Here is a 26094-nt window from a genome sequence, read left to right as displayed (position 1 = left end):
TTCTAAATCACTGTAGTAGTTATTATGAGACTTATAGTTACAATAACCACTGTAAGATCATGCAAGGTCAACATGAGGAAGCTGGAGACATTCAGAAAATGTTTAGAAGAACTAAAGCTTTGATCATTGGGGACATGATGTTTTCTTTATTTCAACTTATTAAAACAAAAACAACAACACTGAGCATTTAGATCATGGTTTACATCAGTAGATTACAAAGTAATTTGAAAAGGAGGGTGTTGTTATTTCCATTTTACAGGTGAGGAAACTCAGATACAGAGAGGTGAAGTGCCTATGGTCACACAAGTTATAAAGCCCCATACAGTATATATTGACACACTTACAGGATGTTTAAGTTATGGCAGAATTTGAGCTACTGTTTCTTACTCTGTTTATGAACCTTACAAGAACTGTCTCGATGTAAAGGGGTCTAAATTTATGACATTTAAATATTGCCACTGTAATCTAGTTGAATCCACAATGGTACTGAGAGAGTGAAAAGCTGTAAATGGAGTGAGGCCTATGTTTGCTAAGCTGTCAAATAGCAGGTCTGTACTTGCAGTTCCCGAAAGTTTAGGGGCCTCTGGATCTGGGGGTTTTGTTAAGACTCATCTCTACCAAATAGTAAACAATCACATTGAATCACTGCACTCATAACATCATGCCAATGTTTGGATTTCTTTACTCTCCATCCAAACTTATTACTTAAATTAAGCAAATCGGTAAAAATAGCGGAAAAGTGATAAAATTTACTGTTGATGCTTGCAGAATATGCAGCAGAGTCCACTGGATCTTCTGATTTCTCTGATACAATGATCACCGCTATCTTTGATGCACTGGGTCTTCCTCCATGGGCTTCAGACATAGCATGCTGAACTGCAAAATTTACTGCTTCACCTAGACGCAAATTAAAAGATATATGAAAGAAGCAATAAATCACTTTCAAAAAGGCTGTAAAATTAAAGCCTCAGTAGTGGATGATGGATAGGGGAAATGCTCTTTTCCAAAGCATTTTTAATGTCTCTCTTTTTTACCTTCCTATAAAGCCTCTGTCAGCTTTAGAATTCCACTGATACTGCTAATACCTCCCTACACTGAAGGTTTTTCCTAGCTTCCCATAGTCTGAAATAATGGGTGTTTTACTGCCCTTCCCCTGGCTTAACCACTGGTGTAAAGCCATGTCTTTTGCCTTGAGGATCACCTTGTCTGGGAGTATTACCATGCCATTGGCTGGGCAGAAGAAAGGAAAGAGGAGGTACCCAAAAGGAACATGTCTTTTGTAACCCACCTATTTTTCCTTTCTGTAGAGAAACAGTGACATCCAGTGGACAATTACATACACCAAAACTATAATCACCAGGGTATACTGTACTGTATTTGTCACCTGCACAATTCCCAGAAAAGATCTAGTGTGTTCCTGGTTTGTTTAACTTTTGCTATAATTGCAAGGAAGTATATTTTGCCTGATTTCTATCTACAATTTCTCTGAAATCTGGAAGTTTCAGACTAATCTGGACTACAGCCAAACAAATGCTGCAAAAAAGGATTCATGAAATTCTGCTCAAATGAAAATCACAGATTGGCTTAGATAACATCCATTGTTTCTCTTATTCAATATCTATGAACATTCACTCAAGCAAAGTTTTGTTCAGAAAGAGAAAGTATTGCAAATACTTGTACTCAGATATATGTTTGCAGGAGGTATTCACTTTGGAAATGATCATATGCAGCTTTCTTGAAAGCTCTTTTGGGTTTGGGAGTAGAGTGACCAGAGAGCAAGTGTGAAATATTGGGACACTTTGATTTTCTAGTTGCTTATACAGTAACACGTCACTTAACGTTGTAGTTATGTTCCTGAAAAATGTGACTTTAGGCAAAACGATGTTAAGTGAATCCAATTTCCCCAAATTAATGTAAATGGGGGGGAGGGAGGGAGGGTTAGGTTCCAGGGAATTTTTTTTTTTTGCCAGACAAAAGGCATCATATACATTTTAAACAATTTTAAGCAAGCAATTTAATACAGGTATAAGTTTTAAACAATTTTAAAGAAACAATTTTATATTACAATTATCATTGCCGGGTATGAAGCAATGAGAGATGCTCCCGCCTTACCCCACACAGGTACAGCACACTGGCACTGCAGACAATGAGGCAGACAAGGAGGCTAAAGGTGCCATACGTTAGGAGAAGCATGTTGCGCAGCAGCAACGGCAGTTTCTCCTATTGTGCAAGCACCAAGAGCAGGAGACTTAACCTTAGGCCAGCCCACTTCACCACTTCCCTCAAGCCCCCACCCTTAACCTGCCTCTTCTCTCCCCACACCTCCTCCCCCTTTACTCCGCACGCTGAGTCCTCGCTCCTCCCCACCCCTCCCTCCTGCCCATGGCAATCAGCTGGTTTGCAGCATTCAGGAGGGAGAGGGAGGAGCAAGGACTCAGCGCGCAGGCTCTCCCTCTCTTCCCTGCCTCCTGAATGCCGCAAACCAGCTGATTGCTGTGGGCAGGGGGTGGGGGGATCAGGGGGAAGGCACTGATATGTGGGGTCTGCCGGAGGCACTGGGGGAGCTGATGGGGGGCTGCCAGCTGTGGACAAAGCAGGCAGCCAAATGAGGTAATAGCGAAGCATTGCGTAACTTTAAACGAGCACGTTCTGTAATGGAGCAGCGACGTAAGATTGAAACAATGTTAAGTGAGAAGACGTTAAGCGGGGAGTTACTGTATAAGGCAAAGCCCTTAACATTGGGATGTCTGGTTACCCTATTTGGGAGTCACCAGTTTAGAGAGCAGAAATGATATTGTGTGACTTATATAACGTTGATACAAGGTGAATAGTGGGTTAAGAATAATCAATACTTGAAACTATAGTTGCGGGGAATAGTTTATGAGCAGTCCCCAAAGCAGAAAATATTTTTTCATAAGCATTCATTGAATAATTTTGAATAACAAACACGTTCATAAAATATGGGAAGCCGGTTCACATATAATCCACCAAGAGGACACCAGAACAGCTCTCATGCTTAAACTCTCTTGATTTAATGGCCTCTGCATCATGCCCCCCACAATTGTTTCATTAGCAGAGACAGAACTCCTTTTCTCAAATTATTGAAAGCAAAGGGAGCCTCTAGGAAGCCCTCTCAGCATATTGGTTATGGCTAGCCTGGTAGCAGCAGGTGAAGACTGCAGAGCTGCAGCATAGGAAATCATGCTTTCGAAAAGTCTTTGGTCCTAAGAAGTATCAGGCTTCGTGTGTGTGCCTGGAAAGTTTTAAGATGTTAAGCTGAACTCTCCCACCTCTCATCTCATAGCCCTGCTTCAGAAGGGTCTTCTCCTTCCCCCAATCAAAATGTCTTCCACCCACCTGATTCGCCAAGATCCCCTACTTACCTAGACAACTTACAGCCTCCCTACCCCCCTTATCTCAGCTACTGGCCCTCTTCTCCCATGTTACCAGCAATGTGTTATTCCTTCCCCACTGAGACTTGGCACCCAGCAAGCACTGCCTCTCCACATTGGTATGTGGCCTGCCAGAAGATCTGAGACCCACCAGCAGAGGCAGGCAAATTCAATCAGATTTATTCCAAAGTGGCCATAACTTACAGTGACCAGAAACCTCCTTCCTCCTGGCACAGCTACCTCCGCTGGCATTCTTCTGACCCTTGAAAACTGGCCAGTTCCCAAGTATGAGCCAGAGTCCTGTGTGTATCTGAAGCACCAGCTTAACCACAATCTCTGCCATACATGCTTTTGCTTTTTAATAACTACCATAGGTAGGCCGGGAGGGTGGAAAAACAAAACATGGCAAGCTATTTATAACTAATGAACATAACAAAATATAAGGACAGAATTAATATGAACATTTCTGTTTCCATCCCCCAGCGTCATACTCGCCGCTTAATAACCCTGAAGATTCATTTATTTTGACCTGTCTCTGATAAAACACTCCTTTACTCATCCTCAAAGCAAGCCATCTTCCAGGCAGATGAAAACAATAAACTGAGGGGGAACGACCTACCAACCTCTTGGCTGTTCTGTGAAAGACTTTTTGGTTTCTGTTGCCTTTGTTTTATATATAAGAAAATCAAGTTTTCCACAGATTTATTTCAATGGAAAACAAAAACCAGATTGTTACAAGATAAAACACAATAGTAAATCCTTTTCAGTTTACCAAAATTTCTGTGAATATTCCCTCCCACCCCCAACCCCCACCCACTTTTGGACCACATCTAGAGAAGGGAACCAGGTATCATGTAGATGTAAGCGAGGAACACCAATCACAAAGCATGTGGGCTAGCCCAGAGATCAAAGACTGATTTTTTGCACAGTACCTGTGTTGATACCAACCATTGATCCAGCACCCAGCATTTCTGAATGTTGTTTTAAGGTGCATTAGAATGGAGCAACAACCCTGGATTTTCAGATCCATGAAGGACATTTTAAAAGTTGACATTAAAATAACAAACACAAAGTACTGTGGTAAATCAATGCTTAGACACTTCAGTGATGGGCACTATAGGAAACCCTAAGCTGAACAGAAATCGTCCTAACTACTCTTGCATGGGAAAGACAAGAAATGTTTTTCTTTAAAGAAAATATGGGAATGACCAAATATATACTATTTATTAATGACATCGGGTATAATCCTAGCTCCACTGAAGCCAAATGGGAGTTTTCTCATAGTCAAAGGATTTCACTCATACTATTTTTCTTCTCTGGGTAAACAAAACAAAACACAACACAACACAGAATTTTACTTGCACGTTCCTTAGGCCCAGACTAGTAGACAACGTTACCACAAGTTGACCATTATTGTAAGTTATCCTAGGCCTGTTACTAAATATATGGTTTATTATTTCAAATGGTTCTTGTTTCCTACGAATATATAAATATAAAAAATGACTTCAATAACTGAATGTATTTTTGGTGCCAGACACACAGCCTATGAAAAATAGATGTGGAAGTCTTCAATGCTAAAGGCCTTCATTACATACTGCAGGGGGAAAAAAGTATCATATAACACTTACACAATATGCAAATAGCCATACAGGATTGTAGAGTGTGATGGGGCAAGCACAGAATACCTCTGCACTACGAGTATTGCAGCATGCGTCTCCACTGCCTCTGGAGATAATAGGCCAACTTCTGGCGTCTGCAGGCATAATGGCCAACATGTTAAACATATGGAGATCTAAATTTGGGCTTCCAAATTCTGAACTATAAGATTTATTTTCAAAAGTGCTCAATTAGCTCCCAGAAACTTTTTTACTAAAGTTAACGGAAGCTACTGGGTACTCAGCATCTTTGAAAATGATCCCACTTAGGGCTGGTCTACATGACAAAGTCAAGTCAACATACAGTCATCTTGCTTCGATCTATGTGTGCATGTGTCTATGCTCAGGCCATGTCCACGCTACAAACTGTGATCAAAAAAAGTTATGTATGGTACGGCTACTAAAGTTTGTATATCGCCTGGGGGCCTGCATGCTTGGCTGCTTGCATGACCACTGCACACGTTCACCAGGAGTGCTTGTTTTAATGTAAAGTGCAGTGCACCACAGGCAAGTAGCCCACTGTACCACATGCTGCCATCCAGCACATGCATTTTGAGAACATTTTGCTAAGTGTTGTGGGATAGAAATGACTTGCAGAGGGATCTCAGAGAGCTAGAGGTCAAGTTCCCAGGATGCAACTTTCTTCGTTCCATAATGCCACCCATATCCCATAGTTTCCATGCCTTTTTTAAAAAAAATCCCACAACCTCCCCTGTGCCATCTCTGACAGAAGCATGGAGCCCAGGGATTCTCCTGTATTTGCAGACCTGCAGAAAGTACCACAAGAATGGGGGACATGACATTTTCTTCAAGGACAGTTTGTTGAGGTACATAGCACAAAATAATTCACAGTTGGTGGTGGTGTTCACGGAGCAGCTGCAGACAGTCAAGCTCTACCTCTGGACCTGAGAAATGAGCACTGACTGGTGGGATCACATCATGTTGTAAGTTTGGGATGATGACCAGAGGCTGTGGAACTTTCAGCTGTGAAAGGCCACATTTCTGGATCTGTGCACTGAGCTCACTCCAGCTCTCCAGTGCAAGGGATATCAGAACAAGAGCTGTACTGACAGTAGAGAAGCAAGTGGCAATCACATTGTAGAAACACGCAATGCCAGATTTCTACCAGTCAGTGGGAAATCATTTTGGAATTGGAAAATTCACTGTGGAGACCATTGTCATGCAAGTGTGCAGGGCCATTACTTGTCTCTAGCTATGCAGGACTGTTACTTTTAGCAATGTGCAGGTCACAGTGGATGGATTTGAAGCAGTGGAGTTCTTGAACTGACATGGGATGGTAGCATGCATATATTCATTTAGGCAGCAGCCCACCTTGCCTTAGAATACATCAAGAGAAAAGGCTACTTTTTTTATGGTTATGCAAACATTGGTGGATCACTGGGAGTGCTTCACAGAGATCAGTATGGACTGGTCAGGGAAGGTGCATGACGCTCCCATCTTTAGGAACACAGGATTGTTCAGAAAGCTGCAAGAAAGGATGTTCTTTCCCGACCAGCAGATTATCATCGGCAGGAGCGGCGCCAGGGTTTTTGGCACCCTAGGCACAGGGCCAGCTCGCCGGTTCCGCGGCTCCGGAGGACCTCCCGCAGGCGTTCCTGCGGACGGTCCGCTGGTCCAGCGCATCTGGTGGACCTGCCACAGGCGTGCCTGCGGATGCTCCACCGGAGCCGTGGGACCAGTAGACCGTCCGCAGGCACGCTTGCGGGAGGTCCACCAGAGCAGTCTGCCACCCTCCTAAATCCTGGCGCCCTAGGCAACCACCTAGGTCACCTAAATGGAAGCGCTGGCCCTGATCATCGGAGATACTGAAATGGTAAGAGTGATTCTAGGGAACCCAGCCTACCTATTGCTCCCCTTGTTTATGAAGCCATACACTGGCCACCATGACAGCACCCAGGAAAGATACAACTACTGGTTCAGGAGGTCCAGAATGAGAGCTGAATATGCTTTTGATTGAAGGGATTCTGGCTAGGATTCTAGATTGGATCTTGTGAGAAAAATATCCCAATGCTTATAGCTGCCTGTTGTGTCCTACATAATGAGACAAAGGGGAAAAACTACCACTAGGGTGGTGGTGGAGTGGCTGCCCGCTGACTTTGAACAAAGGTTAATACAAGACCCCAACATGGAGCTAGGTGGTTGCAGGAGGTTTTAAAGGAGCTAGAGCGTTGTCTGGGTCTGGAACTTTGGATGTTGATAAGAAGTGTGCAGTGCTTCCTGTACATTTATAAATACGACTGGGTATTTTCTGTGGGGCTTGGTGTGTATTTACAAGGACTGTTTGCTTTGACTACCCTATGCATTCTGCAGCTTCTGTTGTGACCTAAAAAAGATAATTTGATTCTCCAAAATAGAATTTTGAGAGGAAAAAAACAGGGCAGAAAATCATTGTACAAATACCCGCAGGCAATGTTATACAAACTTAACAAATTAACAGGGTGAAAATTTAAAATTAGAAAGAATGTAAACAGTTATGTGCATTTGAGTGTACAAATTATAGTCCACTGTGGCTCTGTATACACCAGCCACAGTTATCACAGGTCAGTGCATGTGAAGCTGTGCTTTTCCTTGCAGTCCCTGGCATGGAGTGACACAGGTAAGGATATGGCTTGTGAGACCATGTGGTATGTTGGAGGGTGCAGGGAACAGCAACAATGAAGTTCACCAGTGACTGGGATTCTTGGACCTGTAGGTCAACCAGGGTCTGCAGCATTTGAGTTAGCTGCCTGAGAAGTCTCATTATGTCCAGATGTATCTCCCTCTCTTTGTCCTGCTGGGTGTTCTGTGGGCTGGATGTTCTGTGGGCATGGAGGGAGCATCCCTCCAGATGGCAGGAGGAGGAGCTGCTGACAAAAACCAATAGATATACCACTGGATTTACTGTCACCATGGAATGTGAAAGACAAGTTTCAAAAATTCCTTCCATTATTCTCATAAACACTTGTAATAAGAAATGTTTATTGACACTTCAGCTTTGAAGCACTTCTGCACCACCCTACTCTCCAGCCCCAACCATGTTGAGTATGGCCCACCAGGGGCAAGTGAGGGAAAGATTTTCTCTTGCATGAGGCTATTGAATTTCAGTCTCTATTCCACGGGTACATTTATAGGGCAATGGCACTGAATATTGGCACTATTTTCCACAGGCAGTGGTGATCTTAGCTGATCTCACTCCCGAGGGTTACAAAGGTACAGAGAACACAGCTGCTACTGGCATCCTGAAATCGCCTGAGCCTGTGCGCCGCTAGCCTGTTCACTGAAGTCATTGCAGAATCGTGGGGAAAGTTTTCTACTGCAGAGAAAGAAATAAAGCTGCCATCCCTAGAAACCTGTGGGAGAGTATTGCAGTGTCTCCATGAAAGCATCATCGAGATCTCTCAGCAGATTAAAAGGGACATGGCTAAGTACATGAACAAACCGTTCCACATGCCTAACCCAACAGAGGAATTAAAAGGTGATGCCTGTTTGTTGTACCTCTGTCTCTCCTTGTATGAGTAAAACAGTAAAAAGTTGATATTTCTGTCTCTTTAGCTTCGGGATGGGCCAAATGCCATCTTTAAATGTGAGCAATGTAAGAAAAAAGGCATGCACACACTTACCCAAGGTCCCTTCCCCTTCATCAGGCTCATTTGTGTTTGCCTGTGGGACTGGCTACACTGTGGCAGGGTTTCAAAAAGATCCTGGCTCATGGCATTGCTGGAATCCCCTGTTTTGTCTCCTCCTCTGCACATCCTCCTTCCCCTCACTGTTCACAGTTGTGGTCAATGTCTTAGGCTCCTCCAAGGTATCCACAGTGGTCTGTGGGGTTCTGGCAGGGTCTCTGCCAAGTATGGCATGCAGTTCCTTGTAGAAGCATCAAGTCTGTGACACAGCATCAGATCTAGTCTTGACCTCCCTGGTCTCACGGAATCCCTGGTGAAGTTCCTTTGCTTTCTTGCAGCTCTGCTGCTGATCCCTGTTGTACCCCTTTGCCTGGACCCCCCACGCAATCTGATCAGTTTACTCCAGGCAGGAATGCATCTAGTGTGTGGAACCAAAATGGTCAGTTGGGCAGATGCATGCAACAAGGATGAGCTGCCAGGTGTGTTCACCAAGGTGGGCCATCATGAAAAGCCATTTAAAAAAAACACATGGGGAGGTTTAAAGTGGGGCTGGCTTCTGGTCTCTGTGACCCATGGGGAGAGGAGTATAAAATTGTGACTACTCTGGGTCACTGTTGCAGTGAAGAGGACATTGTGGAACAGCTGCTGGAGGACTGTTACGGTCGACACAGGTCAGGAAGTGTCCTTTACTTGCACTGCAACAACCTCAATAAGTCAATCATGGCCTTATGCCATTCAGGGAGGTGGTTTCACTGTGTTGCTCTGATGGGGCACTTACATCAGCCAGAGACATATTTTAGTTTAGGAACCTAAAATAAGGGCCTGGGCTTCTAACTTTAGGCATGTATTTTTTTGAAAAACTTGGCCAGTACTTCCAAGTGATGCTACACCTCCTTCTTTCAGAGAACCCATGTGGAAATCTTCATATGATTTTCTGAAGTTGTACAGAACAAGAAATTCAGATACAATATAAGAATTAAAAATTAGTCTCCAAATAGATGTAGTGCCTAGGTCATGGAAAGAAAGGGATAGCATCACGGTGCTTATTGCATATGATTTTAGTTGCTTCTTTCTAACCCATGACCCTCAAGAAAGGTTCTCCATAAATTTTCCCATGACCTACCATCTATCTCAGCACTCCCTGAACAAGACTGTAGAGTGAAGCCAAAATGGCTGGATTAATTTTTAGTAAATCATTTGATACAGTGATGGACAAACTCTTACTTTGAAGGAGTGGTTTATATTGGCTTGTATACAAGCATATTGCAAGAATTGAAAGCTGATTAAACGAGCACTATAAAACAATGATAAAAGGCAATGTGCTGAGTTGGGTGGGAATTTTTGAATGGGAATCCACAGGAATCCACGCTAGAGCTTGTCTTATTGAATACTTTCATTCATGAACTGGGAAGGGGCGAGGAATGCAACATGTTAATTAGAATCACAGATATGAGATTGGAAGCAGTTAGGAACATGCCCAGTGAATGAAGAGAAAGTGTACAACATGACTTGGAAACTTTAGAAATACGGGCAGGATATAATAAAATGAGATTCAACCTGGAAGAAGTCAACCAAGGGAAAAAACATTCCAATACATTAATGGTGTCATGGGGAAACATTAGGAAAGCAAAAATTGCTTAAAGATCCTCTTCTTTAATTTTCTCTGAAGTGAGGGATAAGATGTAAAATCCATTGGGGTATTATAGGGTTTTGAGAGACAGGAGAATCCAACTAGGTGGAGGTTCCTGCATAAATCTTATGAAACGTGATCTTAAGTGGGCTCAATAGTTTCACTAACACCTCCACAATGGTTTTAACCAAGGAGGTAAAGTTCTTCAGAGGTCTTAATTACTCATGCCTATTGAAAACAGCCTGGGAAAGGAGTCAAAAGAAATGGCTCCTAAGTATCCAATAAGGGTAAAGAACAGCCACTTAATCAGAAGCCAGTGGCCTGATCTAGTTTGCCTATGTGTGGAGTTATTTCTGACCCCTTGAATCTTAATGTGTTTAAATCTTAATTTAGGGCTTGTTTATACAGGAAAGTTATTCCAGAATAACAGAGGTTGTGAATTTAAAATGTAACATCTATTCCAGAATAACTCCATGCCAGGACATACTTATTGCAGAAGAAGGCCTGGTCTACAACTAAAACTTAGATCAAGGTAATCATGCTGCTCAAGACTGTAAACTTTTGTGCCCTGACTAGCATAATTAGGTCATCCCAACCCCGGGTGTAGACACAGCTAGGTCAGTGGAAGGATCCTTCCATCAGCCTAGCTACCACCTCTGGGAGAGGTGGATTAACTAAATTGACCGAAAAAATCCTTCTGTCAACATAGCAAGCACTTACACTCTGGCAGCACAACTGCAGTGCCATGGATGTGCCACCGTAGCATAGAGACAACCTAAGAGTGCCCCTCTCTTGTTTAGCTTAATCCACTTCCAATCTCCTAGCTATTTTGAAATAACTCACGTGTAGATAAGCCACTACCAATTGAAGCTAAGTTAATATCAGCCAACTGTAAGATAGATCCTATCATCATAGTATCTGCACACCTCAAAACTTTAAACAAGTTTCTCCTCACAACACCCCTGAAAGCTAAGTGCTGTTATTCAAATGGAAACCCAAGGCACAGAGAGAGTAAGAGATTTGCTCTAGGCCACACTCAGGAAGTCTCTGGTGGAGCAGGAAACTGAATCCAGCTCTCCAAAGTCAAAGGCAAGTGCCTTAACTACTAAACTATATATGGCCTTTTGTCCAACTGTTCATACAACTGAAACGATTTAAAAACAGATCTGAGTTCAAAATGTACAATGTTTGTGTTTAGACAAGCTCTTAGATTAAATAGCCCAACCACTTGGCGAGATCATTTATTACCTTTCATCTAAATTTAAATAATTCTTGTCCCTTACTGACATAGCTGCGCCAGTAAAAGCACCAATGTAGAAGCACTGATACCATCAAAAGAGTCCTTTTACTGAGATAGCTTCACACCAGTTCCCTGAACAAAGTAACTGTGTCTTCATAAGGAGGGTTTGATGTGGACCCCAGCCTCTATTATTGTAGGAATTTCTGAGCAAGGCAGTCATGGGTTAAAAATGTGATTGCAGAACATGTCAAAGGATCAGAATCTCTTGTTCTAGATCAGGAGTCGGCAACCTTTCAGAAGTAGTGTGCCGAGTCTTCATTTATTAACTCTAATTTAAGGTTTCCCATGCCAGTAATACATTTTACCTTTTTTAGAAGGTCTCTTTCTATAAGTCTATAATATATAATTAAACTATTGTTGTATGTAAAGTAAATAAGGTTTTCAAAATATTTAAGAAGTTTTTTTAAAAATTAAATTAAAATGCAGAGTCCCCCGGACCGGTGGCCAGGACCCGGGCAATGTGAGTGCCACTGAAAATCAGCTCAAGTGCCACCTTCTGCACGTATGCCATAGGTTGCCTACCCCTGTTCTAGATTCAAGTCGGCCACCAATGTACCTAAGTGGTATAAAAGTGAAAAATTTGAGCTGACAGCTCTGAGTCTTAATATGAGCCTACTAGACTGTCTATGAACAAGTCACTGTTAAATATTTAAGAATCCAAAGAGGCAATGAATCTTATCCAGGCCTGGTAGTCTGTTAGAACAAGTGAATTTGAAGTTGTACCTTATGAGGAACCAGAGGGCTTATACAGAAAACTGTATGCAACCTTAATTATGATGGAGCATATTCAATGCTGTGCATTAACTATGTTAGTGTCCAGTGCTTAATCTGTAATGAAAGACGTGCTGGGGCTCAAGCAATGTTTTTACATTCATCATTGATGCAGCAAGCTCAGAGGTGCCGGGGCTATGAACTGCCAAGCCTAGAGATGTCGGGGATCAGTCCTGGCACAAATTAAGCACTATTGGTGTCCTTGACAACTATGAAATAAGAATATTACAGACACAAAAGAAAACTCCATTAAAAGAACATTATTAAGGTTGCAAAGTCAGGTAACAAATGATAGGAATACCAGAATTAAGGCTGCCTGTGCAGCCTAATGTGGCCCCTTGTGTGTATGCATTTTGATACAGTCTTTAATTACATGATCATGTACTATTTTTCTCCACAGGATCCTTGCCTCATTCAGTGCACAGGATGGATGGTGCTCACTTGGTGACCAGCAATTCAATTTTTTGTTTTCTCCTGATTGTTAAATGTGTAGCCTGAGGTCTCATTTACTATACACTGTTCAAACCCTGCTCTGGACACAGAATTGGTAATTTCCTCATAGGCATTTTTATGGTGTTCACCATTGTAATATTTGAGTGCTTCACAAATATTAATTTATCTTCACAACACCATTGTGAGGAAAGGAGGCATTAGTATCCCGATTCTACAAACAGGAGCTGAGATACGGAGAGATTAACGTCAAACATATCCATTAATTTGGGGTGCTCGATCTGAGATGCCTAGGACCTGAGTTTTCAGAATACTTGGCATTAGACAGCACTTTATACATTCAAAGCACAGCTCCCATTGCAGCTGACAGTGCCCAACACTCCTGAAATGCAGATCCCAAGGTCTGAAGTCAGGCTCGCAGAAAATGAGGAACTCACAATTAGTGATCATCTTTGAAAAGTTTGGTTTTAAGTGACTTGCCCAGCACCATGTAGAAACCCCATAGTAAAGGCCGGGGATAAAATCCAGTTCTCCAGGGTAGCATTCCACTGCCTGCATCATGAGACTGTCCTTTCTCTTCTTGCAGTCCCCTGCCTCATTCATTGCACATCTTTCAGCTTCTGCAACAAATGATGCAGAGCTGCTACAGACAACATCTTTCTTTATTACACAGCCCTGATTCACCCCCAGAGCAGGTCAATCCTGTGTACTGAATGAGGCAGAGGTCCTGTGCAAAAACAAGTATGTGATCATGTAATTAAAGTTTATCATACCGGATATGCCCAAGGAGAGTGAATTAAATTTGCACAGGCAGCATTAATTCTGGCATTTCCTTACTTTTGAGTCCTTGATTTTGCAACTTTAACATTATTGCAATGTACTTTTTTTTGATGCAATTTCCTACTTTTTTTAAAACTTAAACACTGAAACAATAAAAATTACATCACAGAACTGTATTGAGCCCCACACATACCTTCCTCCTACCTGTAACCCTGACTCCTGCCATTGCTCCTGCCTGTCTCCTCCCATCTTCCAGCTCCTGACTTTTAGTTCCTACCTCTATCCCTGTCTCCTGCTTATGAACTCCCACACTCCTATTTTCTCCCACATTCTGAGAACAGGAGGTATTACTGTAAAGGTAAATACCAGCGTGTAGCAAAGCTCCCCCTTTTAATAAAACCGCATCCACTCTATGAGGGATTGGAACTCTTACTGCAAATACGCTGAAACCTCTGCAAGTGTGGCCCTGTCAACCTGTGACATGTCCCCTAGCTCTGCAGCTTTGATACAGCTAGCTGTTTGTAAATTGTAGGAACACTAAAGAGTTATCATGCATGTAGCTCACACCCTGAGCGTCAGCAAACAAGCTACATGGAACTATGCAAGGGCCTAAGCAAAGAAAGTTTTACCACAAGGACCAATCCTGCAGCTGTTCCTGACATGAATATCCCCACTGACTATAAAGGGACTATTCACAATGGTACAGGCAGCATAATGACTGCACAGGATCGTGTTTTGAGTATGGGAGAGATTATGCAAATAAGAAGCAGCAATGCTGGTATTGGAATGACAATGCTGGTTGATGAATTAAACTTTGGAGCATGCCCAGGATGAACGAAGGATGAGATTTTCAAAGCCACCTAATGGATTTTAACACCCAAATTGGGGCGTCCAAATCTTTCAGGCAGCCTGAATGTTTCCAGAAGCATAAACACTGGCAGACTGAGTTGAATGCTCCTGCATTTCCCAAGAGCACTGAGCCTTCTATTCCACCAGTCTGACTCAGGGATGCTTTTTAAATGTTCTGGAATGCAGGATCAAGACCACAGTGACTGACTTTACTTGCTTGGGAGGAGTGACTTCTAGTCCATTCAGGGTCTCAGATCACCTCCCTCATTCTGGTATCTGAGTGCCTTCCAAAGAGAAATAAACAAGTCACTGGCAACTGTGTAATGCATCTATCTCCCAGTCCATCTCCTCTCCCCAGGACAGGACCATGTTTTTGTTGCTTATCCTGCTAGCCTCTTGTAGCTTACTATACATTACACAGGAGACTTTATGGAACTTATCTATCTGAATGTAACAATTTCTCCCACAAAGAGCTTGTAGAAGTCTCATCAGCCATCTGGTATTTTTATTTCTCCAGGCTGAGAAAGCAATCATAGCCAATCCTCCTGCGAACTATGGAGGTCAGGTTTTTATTTCTCACTTTTCTATAGCAATAACTCTTTACAGGATGAACTAGGCCAAAGACCCTAAAATCTGTACTTTTCTGCTCTTATAGGACCCTAATGCTTGATGGCTGCCAGATAGAATGTGGTTCCAGTCCAGAAGAAAGAAATTCTCAGAGTATTTGGTCAAAGATCTGATATATTGTGATATAATTTTCATTTGTTGAACCTATAACTGGAAAGCTTACACACTTTTCCCAGGACCATAGGGGAATTTGGGTTACCCAGGAATATTAGGACTAACATAGACATGTTTCTAGGTACCGTTTTGTGGAAGTGATAGAAGCTGACAAATTGCGGATGATCTAAATCCTAAATTACCATTTTCTTTCACTTTCCTGAGAGATACATAACACGTGAATACTGAGAACTCTTCTAAGGAATACAGAAAGTCATCGTCTCCTTTCCAGTGTAAAGTGTGGTACATTATGAACTTTGCAACTCTTAGACAGACACGTTTTAGAGTAAACTGAAACTCCTTGCCCATAAATTAACATATAACCTGAATGAATTATGAAAGAATATATTCCTTGTGCACCACACTAGCACGGAACCATCTGTCCAAGATAGTATGTAGTGTTGTTGTAGCTGTGTCAGTCCCAAGATAGTAGAAAGAGAAGCTGGGTGAGGTAATATCTTTTATTGGACCAACTTCCACTGGTGAGAGTCACACACTTTCGAGCTTACACAGAGCTCTTCTTCAGGTCAGAAGCTGGTCCAATAACAGATATTACCTCACCCATCTTGTGTCGCTAATGTCCAAGATAGTGTTTAGGATCAATCTACATTTAAAATTGTCCCCCCCCCGCAACCACACAATCACTTACCTAGTTTGTTGGGACCTTGCTCTCTTTGCTGAATTGAGCTCACCCTATTTAGAAGATTTTCACTCTCTTGTGGCATGTTCCATGAAATTTCCAGGGTGTTTGCCCTTGCATACTGGAGAACCGACACTTGAGTCGAGGTGTGGCCTGAAGCGGAAAGCAGAAGACAAATGATATAAATAAAAGACAGTCCATCTGAACTATTTATATTAAAGTAGAGCTGATTGGGAATTTTTCATCACAATAATTTTCTGAAGGAAAATGCAGTTTCCAGAAAATTGAAGTTTTCCACAGGGAAAAAGAATCTCAGTGTTGATAAAAAAAAAATTCCATTGAGAAAAATTTAAATGTCATTTTTTATCGTGTCACTTTGACCCACACAGGAATATTTTGTTTTGCTGAACAACCTGAAATGTTTTGTTTGAATCAGTTCAAACTGCTTTTCCCTAACAGTTTATTACCATATGGGAGTTGTAGTTTGGGTCCCATTCTCTCCTGTGCCATGATTCCATGGTAGATTAAAGAGACTGGTGGTATTTAGCCAAGATGTTCACATCAAGACTAGACTTTTCAAGCAATAGATCCATGAACCTAAGCATGGGAGGGAATCATGCTGTCAGGACTGGGACATAAGCTGCACATCTAGTGGCTGGAATCAGAGTTAAGAGCCATGCGAAGGGCTCAAGCGAGAGCTGGAGACCATGGTCAAGGATCAGGAACAAGGCAGGAACCAGAAACAGGTCAGGAAAGCAGGAACCAGAAGCATGGAAAGGAAGCCAGCTTCAGAAGTCAGGCAAGGCAAGGTCCAATACAGCATCCAGGTAGAGCCCAGTTGTGCAGACAACTTCCTGTGCCTTTCTTGGATTTAAATAAGAAACTCTGACCAATCAGAGGTCCTGCTGCTCCTCCACTTAGGGCCCAGGAATGCTGCCCTGTTGTACCTTCAGGTTTCCTGGTCTCTCCGCTTGGGTGGGAATAAGGCAACAACAGTTGCCTGGGAACTCTGTGGACCCAGATTTGAGACCTGTGGGTTCATGATACATGCACTCTTGGAACAGGATATTATCCCCTCCCTCAAGAATGTAGTCAGGACATTCCCACTAATTATCAGCCAGAATGGCTATGATTCTGACCCACTAGTACTGGAACCAAGTGCACCACTTGCTGTATCTTGACAAAAGAAACAGCTTAAATTTCAGCTGACAGCAGGATGTTCCTCATCCTCCTTGGACACCATCAGTAGAATGGGAGCCAACTGAAAACCAGGGGGTCACTCACACATGAAAATTTAAGCTTCAACACATTTAAAAAAAAATCGGGGTGTATGTGTAAAGTATCAGGGTCAATACTGTCATGGCCCTTACACAAACAAAGTAAGAGTAAAAAAAAGTAAGTGTTAGAGTTAAAGGGCTGTTTACTTACTGATGCCATAGTTTTCAATAAATGCTTTTACAAAACTTTTCATTTCCTCAAATTCTGATGCTCCAACATTGGAACTTCCATCCAGAAGAAACATGATATCCATTGGTCTGCTGCAAAATTCTGAAAAGAATATAAAAAGGCTTCTTATATAAGATAGCCATACCAAACGTCTGCTGAATAAGGAAAGGAAGATGGAAGGAAAAAGACAGTAGATAAGTGGAGTTTGGGAAAACAATGGGGCAGTGTTCTGTTGATACAAGCAGTAACATCCTCTATGTCAGAACTGAGCTGTATGTTCAACATGAGAGCTTTGCCCCCCAGGTCTCCAAGTAGTACATCTCACGAACATTTCTGAACCCAACAACACTTTGAGGTTTTGGTTTACTTGGCAGGGATGAGGCCTCAGCTGATATGCCAGGTCCATTTTTGAGCACCACACTTTCAGAAGAGATGTGGACAACTAGAGACAGTCCAGAGGACAGCAACAAAAATTATAAGAGGTTTAGAAAATCTGACCTACGCAGAAGGGTTGAAAGAACTGGGCATGTTTTGTCTAGAAAAGAAAAGGCTGAGGGAGAACATGGTAAGAGTTTTCAAATATTTAAAAGGTTGTTGTAAAGAAGACAGTGATCAATTGCTCTCCATGTCTACTAAGGGTAGGAGAAGTAGAAATTGGTCTAGTTTGCAGCACAAGAGATTTAAGTTAAATATTAGAAAAAAACTTTCTAACTATAAGGATAGTTAAGTAGTGGAACAAGTTACCTAGGGAGACTGTGTAATCTCTATCACTGGGGGCTTTTAACAACAGGTTACCTATAAGAGATGGTCTAGGTATATTTAACCCTGCCTCAGCAGGGGATGAAGTAGATGAACTCTTGAGGTCCCTTCCAGCCCTACATTTCTCTGATTCACAAAAAGTTTTATGGTGAAATAATCAAACCTAGAAGCAGAGGGAGGAAGTGATTTTAACCTCTGATGGGCAGGCAGATGAAAACAATTTGGGTCCATCAGCTGTTGTTTAATGACCTGAAAATCAAAAAGGAATCCTATAAAATGTCAAAACATGGACAAATTACTAAGGAGGAGTACAAAAGAACAGCACAAGCATGAAAGGAAAAAATCAGAAAGGCAAAGGCACAAAATGAATTACACTTAGCAAGGGACTTAAAAGGTAACCAGAAGAGGTTCTTTAAATATATTTGGTGTAAGAGAAGGATGAAGGAAAATGTAGATCCTGTACTTAACGGGAAAGGAGAGAGAATAACTGGTGACATCAAGAAGACTGAAGGGTTTAATGCCTATTTTGTTTCAACCTTCAGTAAAAAGGTTAATGTTGACCAGATTCACAACACAATTAATATTAACAACAAGGGTGAAGGAATGCAAGATAAGAATAGGTTAAAGAATGTTTAAATAAGTTAGATATATTCAAGTCAGCAGAGCCTGATGACATTCCTGCTAGGGTACTTGAGGAACTAGATAAAGCAATTTCAGAACTATTAACACTTATCTTTGAGAACTCCTAAAGAACAGATGAAATCCCAGAGGACTACAGAAGGACAAACATAATACCTATCTTTAAAAGGGGAACAAAGAGGACTTGGGGAATTTTAGACCAGTCATCCTAACTTTGATACCCAGAAAGATACTGGAACAAATTATTAACAATCAATTTGTAAGCACCTCCAGTACCATAGGGTTAAAAGGAATAACCAGCATGCATCTGTCAAGAACAAATCATGCCAAACCAACCTAATTTCCTTCTTTGACAGGATTTCTGGTTGACTGGATAGGAAAGAAGCATTATATGTGATGTATCTTGATTTTAGTAAGGCTTTTGATAGTCCCATGTGACATTCTCATAAGCAACCTAGGGAAACATGATCTAGATGAATTTACTATAAGGTGAGTGCACAACTGGTTGAAAGACCATATTCAACAACAGTTCATTGTCAAATTGGGAGGGCGTATCCAGTGCAGTCCCATGGGGTCAATCCTAGGTCTGGCATGATTCAATATTTTCATTAATGACTTGAATACTAGAGTGGGGGGGACGGATAGCTCAGTGGTTTGAGCATTGGCCTGCTAAACCCAGGGTTGTGAGCTCAATCCTTGAGGTGGCCACTTAGGGATCTAGGGCAAAATCAGTACTTGGTCCTGCTAGTGAAGGCAGGGGGCTGGACTGATGACCCTTCAGGATCCCTATCAGTTCTAGGAGATAGGTATATCATTATTAGTGGAGAGTATGCTTCTATAATTTGTGGATAAAACCAAGCAAGTGAGGTTGCAAGCACTTTTGAGAACAAAATTAGAATTCTGAATTGACCTTGACAAATTGAAGAATTGGTCTGAATTCAACAAGATGAAATTCAATAAAGACAAGGACAAAGCACTTTACTTAGGAAGGAAAAAAAGTCAAATACACAGCTAAAAATGCAGAACAACTGGCTAGGTGGTGGTATTGCTGAAAGGGATCTGAGGGTTATAGTGGATCACAAATTGAATATGAGCAATGTGATGCAGTTGCAAAAAAGACTAATGTAATTCTGGGGTGTATTAACAGAAGCACTGTATGTAAGACAGAGGAGCTAATTGTCCTGCTGTATTTTGCATTGGTGAGGCCTGAGCTAGAGTGCTGTGTCCAATTCTGACCATCACACTTTAGGAAAAATATGGACAAGTTGGAGAGAGTTCAGAGGAGAGCAACAAAAGTGATAAAAGGCTCAGAAAACTTGACTTACGATGAAAGGTTAAAAAAACTAGACACATTTAGAAACAAAAGACTGAAGAGGGACCTATTAACAGTCTTCAGATAGTAAAGGGCTATTATAAAGAGGACAGTGGTAATTTGTTCTTCATGTCCACTGAAGGTAGGAAAAGAAGCAATGGGCCTAATCTGCAGCAAGGGAGATTTAGGTTAGATATTAGGAAAAAAGTTCTAACTATAAGGGTAATTAAGCTCTGGAATAGGCTTCCAAGGAAGGTTGTGGAATCCCCATCACTGGAGGTTTTTAAAAACAGGTTGGACAAACATCTCTCAGGGATGGTCTAGGTTTACTTGGTCCTGCCTCAACACAGGGCTTGATAACTTCTCAAGGTCCTTCCAGTCCTACATTTCTATGACCCTAAGTTCACCTTCCACACCCACTCAGATCAATTTGGACAGCAACATGCAAAGCAGAATCCATCCCTGATTCCAGAGAAAGCCTGATGAGAAAGAGAGAAAGAAAATAAGTAGAAAATATATCCAACTTTACCTGGGGATTTATTTGAGCAGCACGTTTCCAACACTAAGTCAGGTGCTTCTTGAATAAGTTGGTTATAACCCTCTATGATTATTGGGGTGTGCCATTGACTGATCTTCTCAAGCTCTTGAATGTTTGCATTGGGGGTTATACCTATAGGGATCACATTTATGTCACTCGCAACACGTGAGATGACATCAGTGGCGGGGTTTGCAGTTACCATGTACACTAAGTGTGGCACTTGTCCCCTGCCTCCATTGTCTGTGGTAAATGTGTGTTCAGAGACATAGTTGAGGGCATTTCCAGTGTTGGTGGCATTTCCTCCTTGGTACTGAATCTTCCTCACCACCTCAATAATGTCTTGCTTTGATTGTGCGTCACTGAAGGAGTACTCAACAGTGACCGTGTACGAGTACTGTATGATAGTAATATGAATGGCTTCTTCTCCTATATTCATTTTTCTGATAACATTTGCAATGAACTCCTTGATTATATTGAAGTTTTCCTCTCCTACTTTTTCAGACCCTTCAACAACAAAAGCTATATCAGGCACTTTGTAAATACCTTTATCTGGCAATCGTGTCGTACTTAAATTCTGATAGGGTACCATCACTGTAGTTGCCTGAAGTGGGCTTGTAATAGGTTTTTGGGTGGTAGTTGTTAACACATCACTTTCTTCAGGCACAAGATCACACAGATAATTGATTATTTCATCTTTGTTTTCCATTAACTCCTGTACATTGTTCATTATGAAGGCCTTGTTTTCTGGCCACTGTCTTTCAATCAGCTTGATTTGCTCCATGCTAATAGACGGTCCAATTCCTACTGGTATTACTGTGACTTTCTTCTTTTGCAGAAGAGTGAGGATGCGCTGAATATTTCCTGGAGACTTGCTGGCTGTCAACAACAGAGCAATTCTGGCAGCATTTGTCCTTGGTGCCTTTCCAAACACATGGAATACAATATATTTAAGCACTTCAGTGGCAGAGGCAACTTCTCCACCAGTGTATTTTATGTTTTGGACAATTTTCCTCATCTGAGATTGTGTTTTAATATCTTTGAGCCCAAGATAGATGTTGGAGCCAGTGCGATATTCCAGAACTGACACTCGGATTTTCTTTTGGGAGATGTGGAGTTTTTCCATCATGCTAATTATGAAAGCTTTTAGCAGTTCGAAGTCCTTTTCTGAGAGTTTGTTGGAGCCATCCATCAGAAAGGCCAGGTCCATCATTTTGCTGCAGGAGTATACACGTGTGTCTATATCTGTTTCTTCTGTAGCAACTGGTATTGGTGTAATGATTTCTTTGACTTCTGATTTACAGGCACTACACGTTAAGTTCTTTCCTTCACAGTCACTGCAAGAACCACCAAAAAAATTAGTGGTAAAATGAACTTTGATAACAATATACCACCCCTGATTTAAGACAGTTATATCTTATATAGAAATGAGGAAACAAACAAGTCAGCATGAACATATAATTTGCCACGCCAGATTGGATCAATAGACTTTCAAGCTCCATATCCTACCTTGCTCACTACTCTATGACTGTTGCTTGAGAGGAAAGAAAATTGCCACCAAGGGTGCTACCTGGCAAATTGTGCATAGTGGGAAAATCTCTTGATTCCTGCAGCAATCCTGGGACACCCAATAATGGAATAATTACTTATGGAAATACACTAATGTATGCATGCAGGAAGCATGTGAAAAGCTGTTTTTGGATGGAACATTCATCATATCATGGAAACATGACACCAAGTGGAGAGCTACATAGAAGTCATTGGGATTTGTAGGCACCACTTCTGGTGAACATGGCCAGTAGATTTGGTTTGCACCCTCTGGTTGTATCTTCACTAGGAAAAAAGATTTATTCTTAACTTGAGTTATTTAACTAGAGTGAACTAATTAGAGGTAAAATCCTATTGAAGACAAGGCAGTTTGTAATTTGACATGAGTTAGCATGCTGAGTTAAAGACTTTGAGGGAGTCAAGGGTGTACCTTGACTTGCTAACTCATGTGAAAACTGCACACTGTCTTCTCTTCAATAGGATTATACCTCAAGTTAATTCACTCAAGTTAGCTAACTTGAATTAAGAACACACCTTTGTTTCCAGAGTGAAGCCATCTGGACTGTGCCTCATGTCATGGGTTTGTTCAAACCTGAAATCTTAAACTGAAGTTTTGTACATAGAAAACCATCCAATTCTCCTGGCCTTTTGCCATTGTCATTATGAAATCAACTAAAGTCACCCGGATCCCTTTGCTCCCCTTCCTGTGTTTTTAGATCTTATTATTACTCTTATTTCTCTCACACACACAATGCCCTTTTCTTATTATCTTGACTTTAGATTTTGCCATGTGTATTTTGCTCCTGCATTTTTTATTTAATCTTATTTTTCTCCTCTTCCTTGTACTAAAATTCTTCTAGCTCTTTTCTTCTCTCTTTCTCTCAGTCCCTTTTCTCTTCCCTTCTCTCAAAACAAAGTAGGAGCTGCCCTCTCTTCCTTACTCCTACTCTCTTTCCTACTCCTCTTCTCTTCCAAATATTTCCCTCCACTCATATCCATTGGCACACTCCCACTTTTGCCTCCTCTGCATGTTCCTCATCCTTTTTTCCACTTCCTTTATGGGCCTCCATTTCTTCCTTACTCCTCTCTCTTCACCTCTCTCTCCCTCACATAAGCGTTTCCATCTACTGCCCCTCTTCTATATCTACAGCCTTGCAGGAGATTGCTTGTGCTCCCTTAGCATGTCTTTAGCAGCTTCTACATTGCTAAATCCATCTGTTCTATGCTCTTCGCTCTGCCTGACTGAGGAAGGAGCACTCCTGAGCCCAAGCACAGGCTAGCGGAGTACCACTCAATGCATTTTTCCAAGTCTACTGGACAGTAGGAGACACAGAGTAGGGTAAAATGTGTGAAATGGCATTTGTCCCTCCAGAAATACAAGAGATACTAGAAAAGATGGAGAAAATTCAGGATTTTCTGAAGAATCTGGGCAGCTGGGAAGTTCTTTGTTTGGTTTTACATTTATTAAGGCTATAACTATGGTATTTTCAAAATTCTTTACCTATTGAATCTGATGCACTGGGATATTTGATAACGCACAGAATACACTGAGCAGGATTCCTCAGTAATCTCCACTATGAAGGGCACAATAGAATGGGTGCTCCAAAACTACTCAGATCATTCATAATAGCAATGGACAAAATAGTCTGGCAAAAATTAGAGGTATGTCAAACCTCAGAATAGAGCAGGACCAGCAACAAAGCACTTTTTGGATTCAAATACTTTTTTAATCTTTCTGAAGTTATTTCTAGAGCTTTCATCACCACAGTATGTAAGATAGCACTATAGATACACTGCTGGCATTTTCCCCTACTCTTAAAACAGAGGAGTGACACTCTTCTAGCTCATAACTCTAGGCAATGAAAGCTTTATATATTGTGTGGGATCAAGGACAAAACATAACTTCAGTGGAGTTACTTGGGATTTAAAGTGGAGTAACTGAGATCAGAATCTGGTCCATACTCCTTAAATTATGATTTTGCTCTGAAAATTTGCTCTAAAAATTGAATCGTGTAGTTCTACCTTTGTCATCTTTCAATGATTTCAATGAGAAAATGTGTACAGTTTATAAGTAAAAGATTTGCTTTTTCCTAACAGTCAGAGCTTCAAATTCCAACTTAGGATCTGAGAGACAAGCTGAATTCTTTCCTTCTCAGACATCACCACCAGCTTCCTTGGGCTGGCCAAATTCTTTCCTCAATGGCTCCTCTGAAATTTTGGTGTCTTCAATGTGGTTGCACAAGCATAACTGTTTGGAACTTAGAAAATAAGTCTGTTGAATATGCATGTGAAGAGAGGGATTGCAGCCTCTTCCCCCTCAGCCATGCCAGCTTTGCACTGTTAACTAGAATGGTGGGCAGTAAGCACTTATTTTCTTCACTAATGAAAGCAACCCAGCGAGCAGTCTATTAAGAAGATGCCTTTTTTCACAGCAAAACAGCACATTAAATGTGACATCCAAATTCAAGCTCTCCCAAGGCTCTGTTCTTTCATGTTGCTTTTAGTTTCTTAATTGAAGAATACACAACTCCCTTTGGCATTTAGCATATTGTAACATATATGATTTATTATTTTAATCCTAATGCAATATTTTGTGAATGAGATTCCAATTTCCTTTGGATATTTGCTATAAAATTCATTTTTGTACAATATTTTCTATTGTTTGTACAGATGGTGTAGGCATCTAAATTAGGTGACAGCTATGTGCAAAGATGTTTCCCTAGTGAGGTAAGTTTACATAACGTTCTAAAACCTTATGTGAGTGGTGGTTAGTGTATCAGCATTAATGATAAATTATTATTAAGTATTGTAAAAATTAGGGAACTGGTTTACGTAGATGCATTTTTGACCTTTTGATGGAATTCAGGGCTTGCAATTTATACTGTTAAAAGAAAATACATTACTTAATTAATCAACATAACAGAACCAACTCCATGGGGCTTATAAACAGAGTTAGTTACTATCAGTGACAGGCCAGAGATTCAAAGTTCAGACCCAGTCTGAACTTTCAAAATGTTCAGGGTGTTTGGAACTAGGGTTTTAGTCCGAGCCCATAGTTTTTGCAGATCTACATTCACCTCTATTAAATGTGAGCAAATTATGTGGTGGAAAACTTTCTTATATTTACAGTACTATGCCTGACTTATGGAACCATCCATCCACCAAAGGGCTGGGTATCTGAGGAATGCCAAAATTATGGATGCTAGAGAGCTAAATTCATACTTTTATGCACCTTGCTACCATACAGGACACAAAAATAGTGAGTTCCTCCCTCAAAGCAATGTAAGGCCTTGGTTCTGCATAGTGCTTACTCTACCATGCCTGATCCCATTGACTTCATTGCAAATACTTACAGGATTGGGCCCTAGAATACCTTCAGTAAATCTTGGGGAAGTTACTTTTCCAGTTACACAGCATAATCTTCCAGCACCTACTAGTCTTGATGGAGTTCTACAGAGATCACATATTCATATCCTTAACTTTATAGAGGATTTTAAAGTATTGAGATAGGGCCAAATTCTGATACCTTACTCATGTTGAATAGTATCTTATTCCAAAAATGGAGTCAACAGAATCACTTGTGGAGTAGGGCTAGGTTTTTCAAAGCAACCTTATAGAGTTTTATACCTCATTCCCATTGAATTTCAATAGAATTTGGGTACCTCATACCTTTAGTCTTGTTTGAAAATTTCAGGTTCTATTGTGCATGAAAAAGGGCATCATATTCAGGCCCATAATAGTATATTCAAAGCTATATCCACAGCATATTCATGAGAATGCACTTCATTTGTGCCACCATAAAAGACAGTAGTGTTGAATAAAAATCTGTATCTTACCATGATAGACAATGTTCAACATCATCTTTGTTCAAAACAACCCTCTTTCCATGGGGGATCCTGGCACCTTCTAATATACATACAGGACAGCTTTCTGGATCAATACATGACTGGGATAGTTCATCAAGTATTTTTCCTGTTTTAAAACA

At 41.2% G+C, this 26094-nt stretch overlaps 1 protein-coding gene across 1 annotated transcript in view; it reads right to left on the bottom strand.

Moving 5' to 3' along the window:
- Positions 1-26094, bottom strand: part of VWF (von Willebrand factor) — a 239452-nt gene that overhangs the window by 89214 nt on the left and 124144 nt on the right. The window contains exons 27-31 of the mRNA XM_032780579.2: positions 25946-26081; positions 20556-21898; positions 17299-17418; positions 15880-16023; positions 754-897 (exon numbers count right to left, since the gene is read on the bottom strand). Of these exons, the coding sequence (XP_032636470.1) occupies positions 754-897; positions 15880-16023; positions 17299-17418; positions 20556-21898; positions 25946-26081 (1887 nt within the window). The remainder of the gene's footprint in view (positions 1-753; positions 898-15879; positions 16024-17298; positions 17419-20555; positions 21899-25945; positions 26082-26094) is intronic.

This window comes from Chelonoidis abingdonii, chromosome 1 (genome assembly GCF_003597395.2).
Source record: "Chelonoidis abingdonii isolate Lonesome George chromosome 1, CheloAbing_2.0, whole genome shotgun sequence".
NCBI lineage: Eukaryota > Metazoa > Chordata > Testudines > Testudinidae > Chelonoidis > Chelonoidis abingdonii.
Note: the sequence above shows the minus strand (reverse complement) of the source record. Positions and strands in the feature narration are given on the sequence as shown.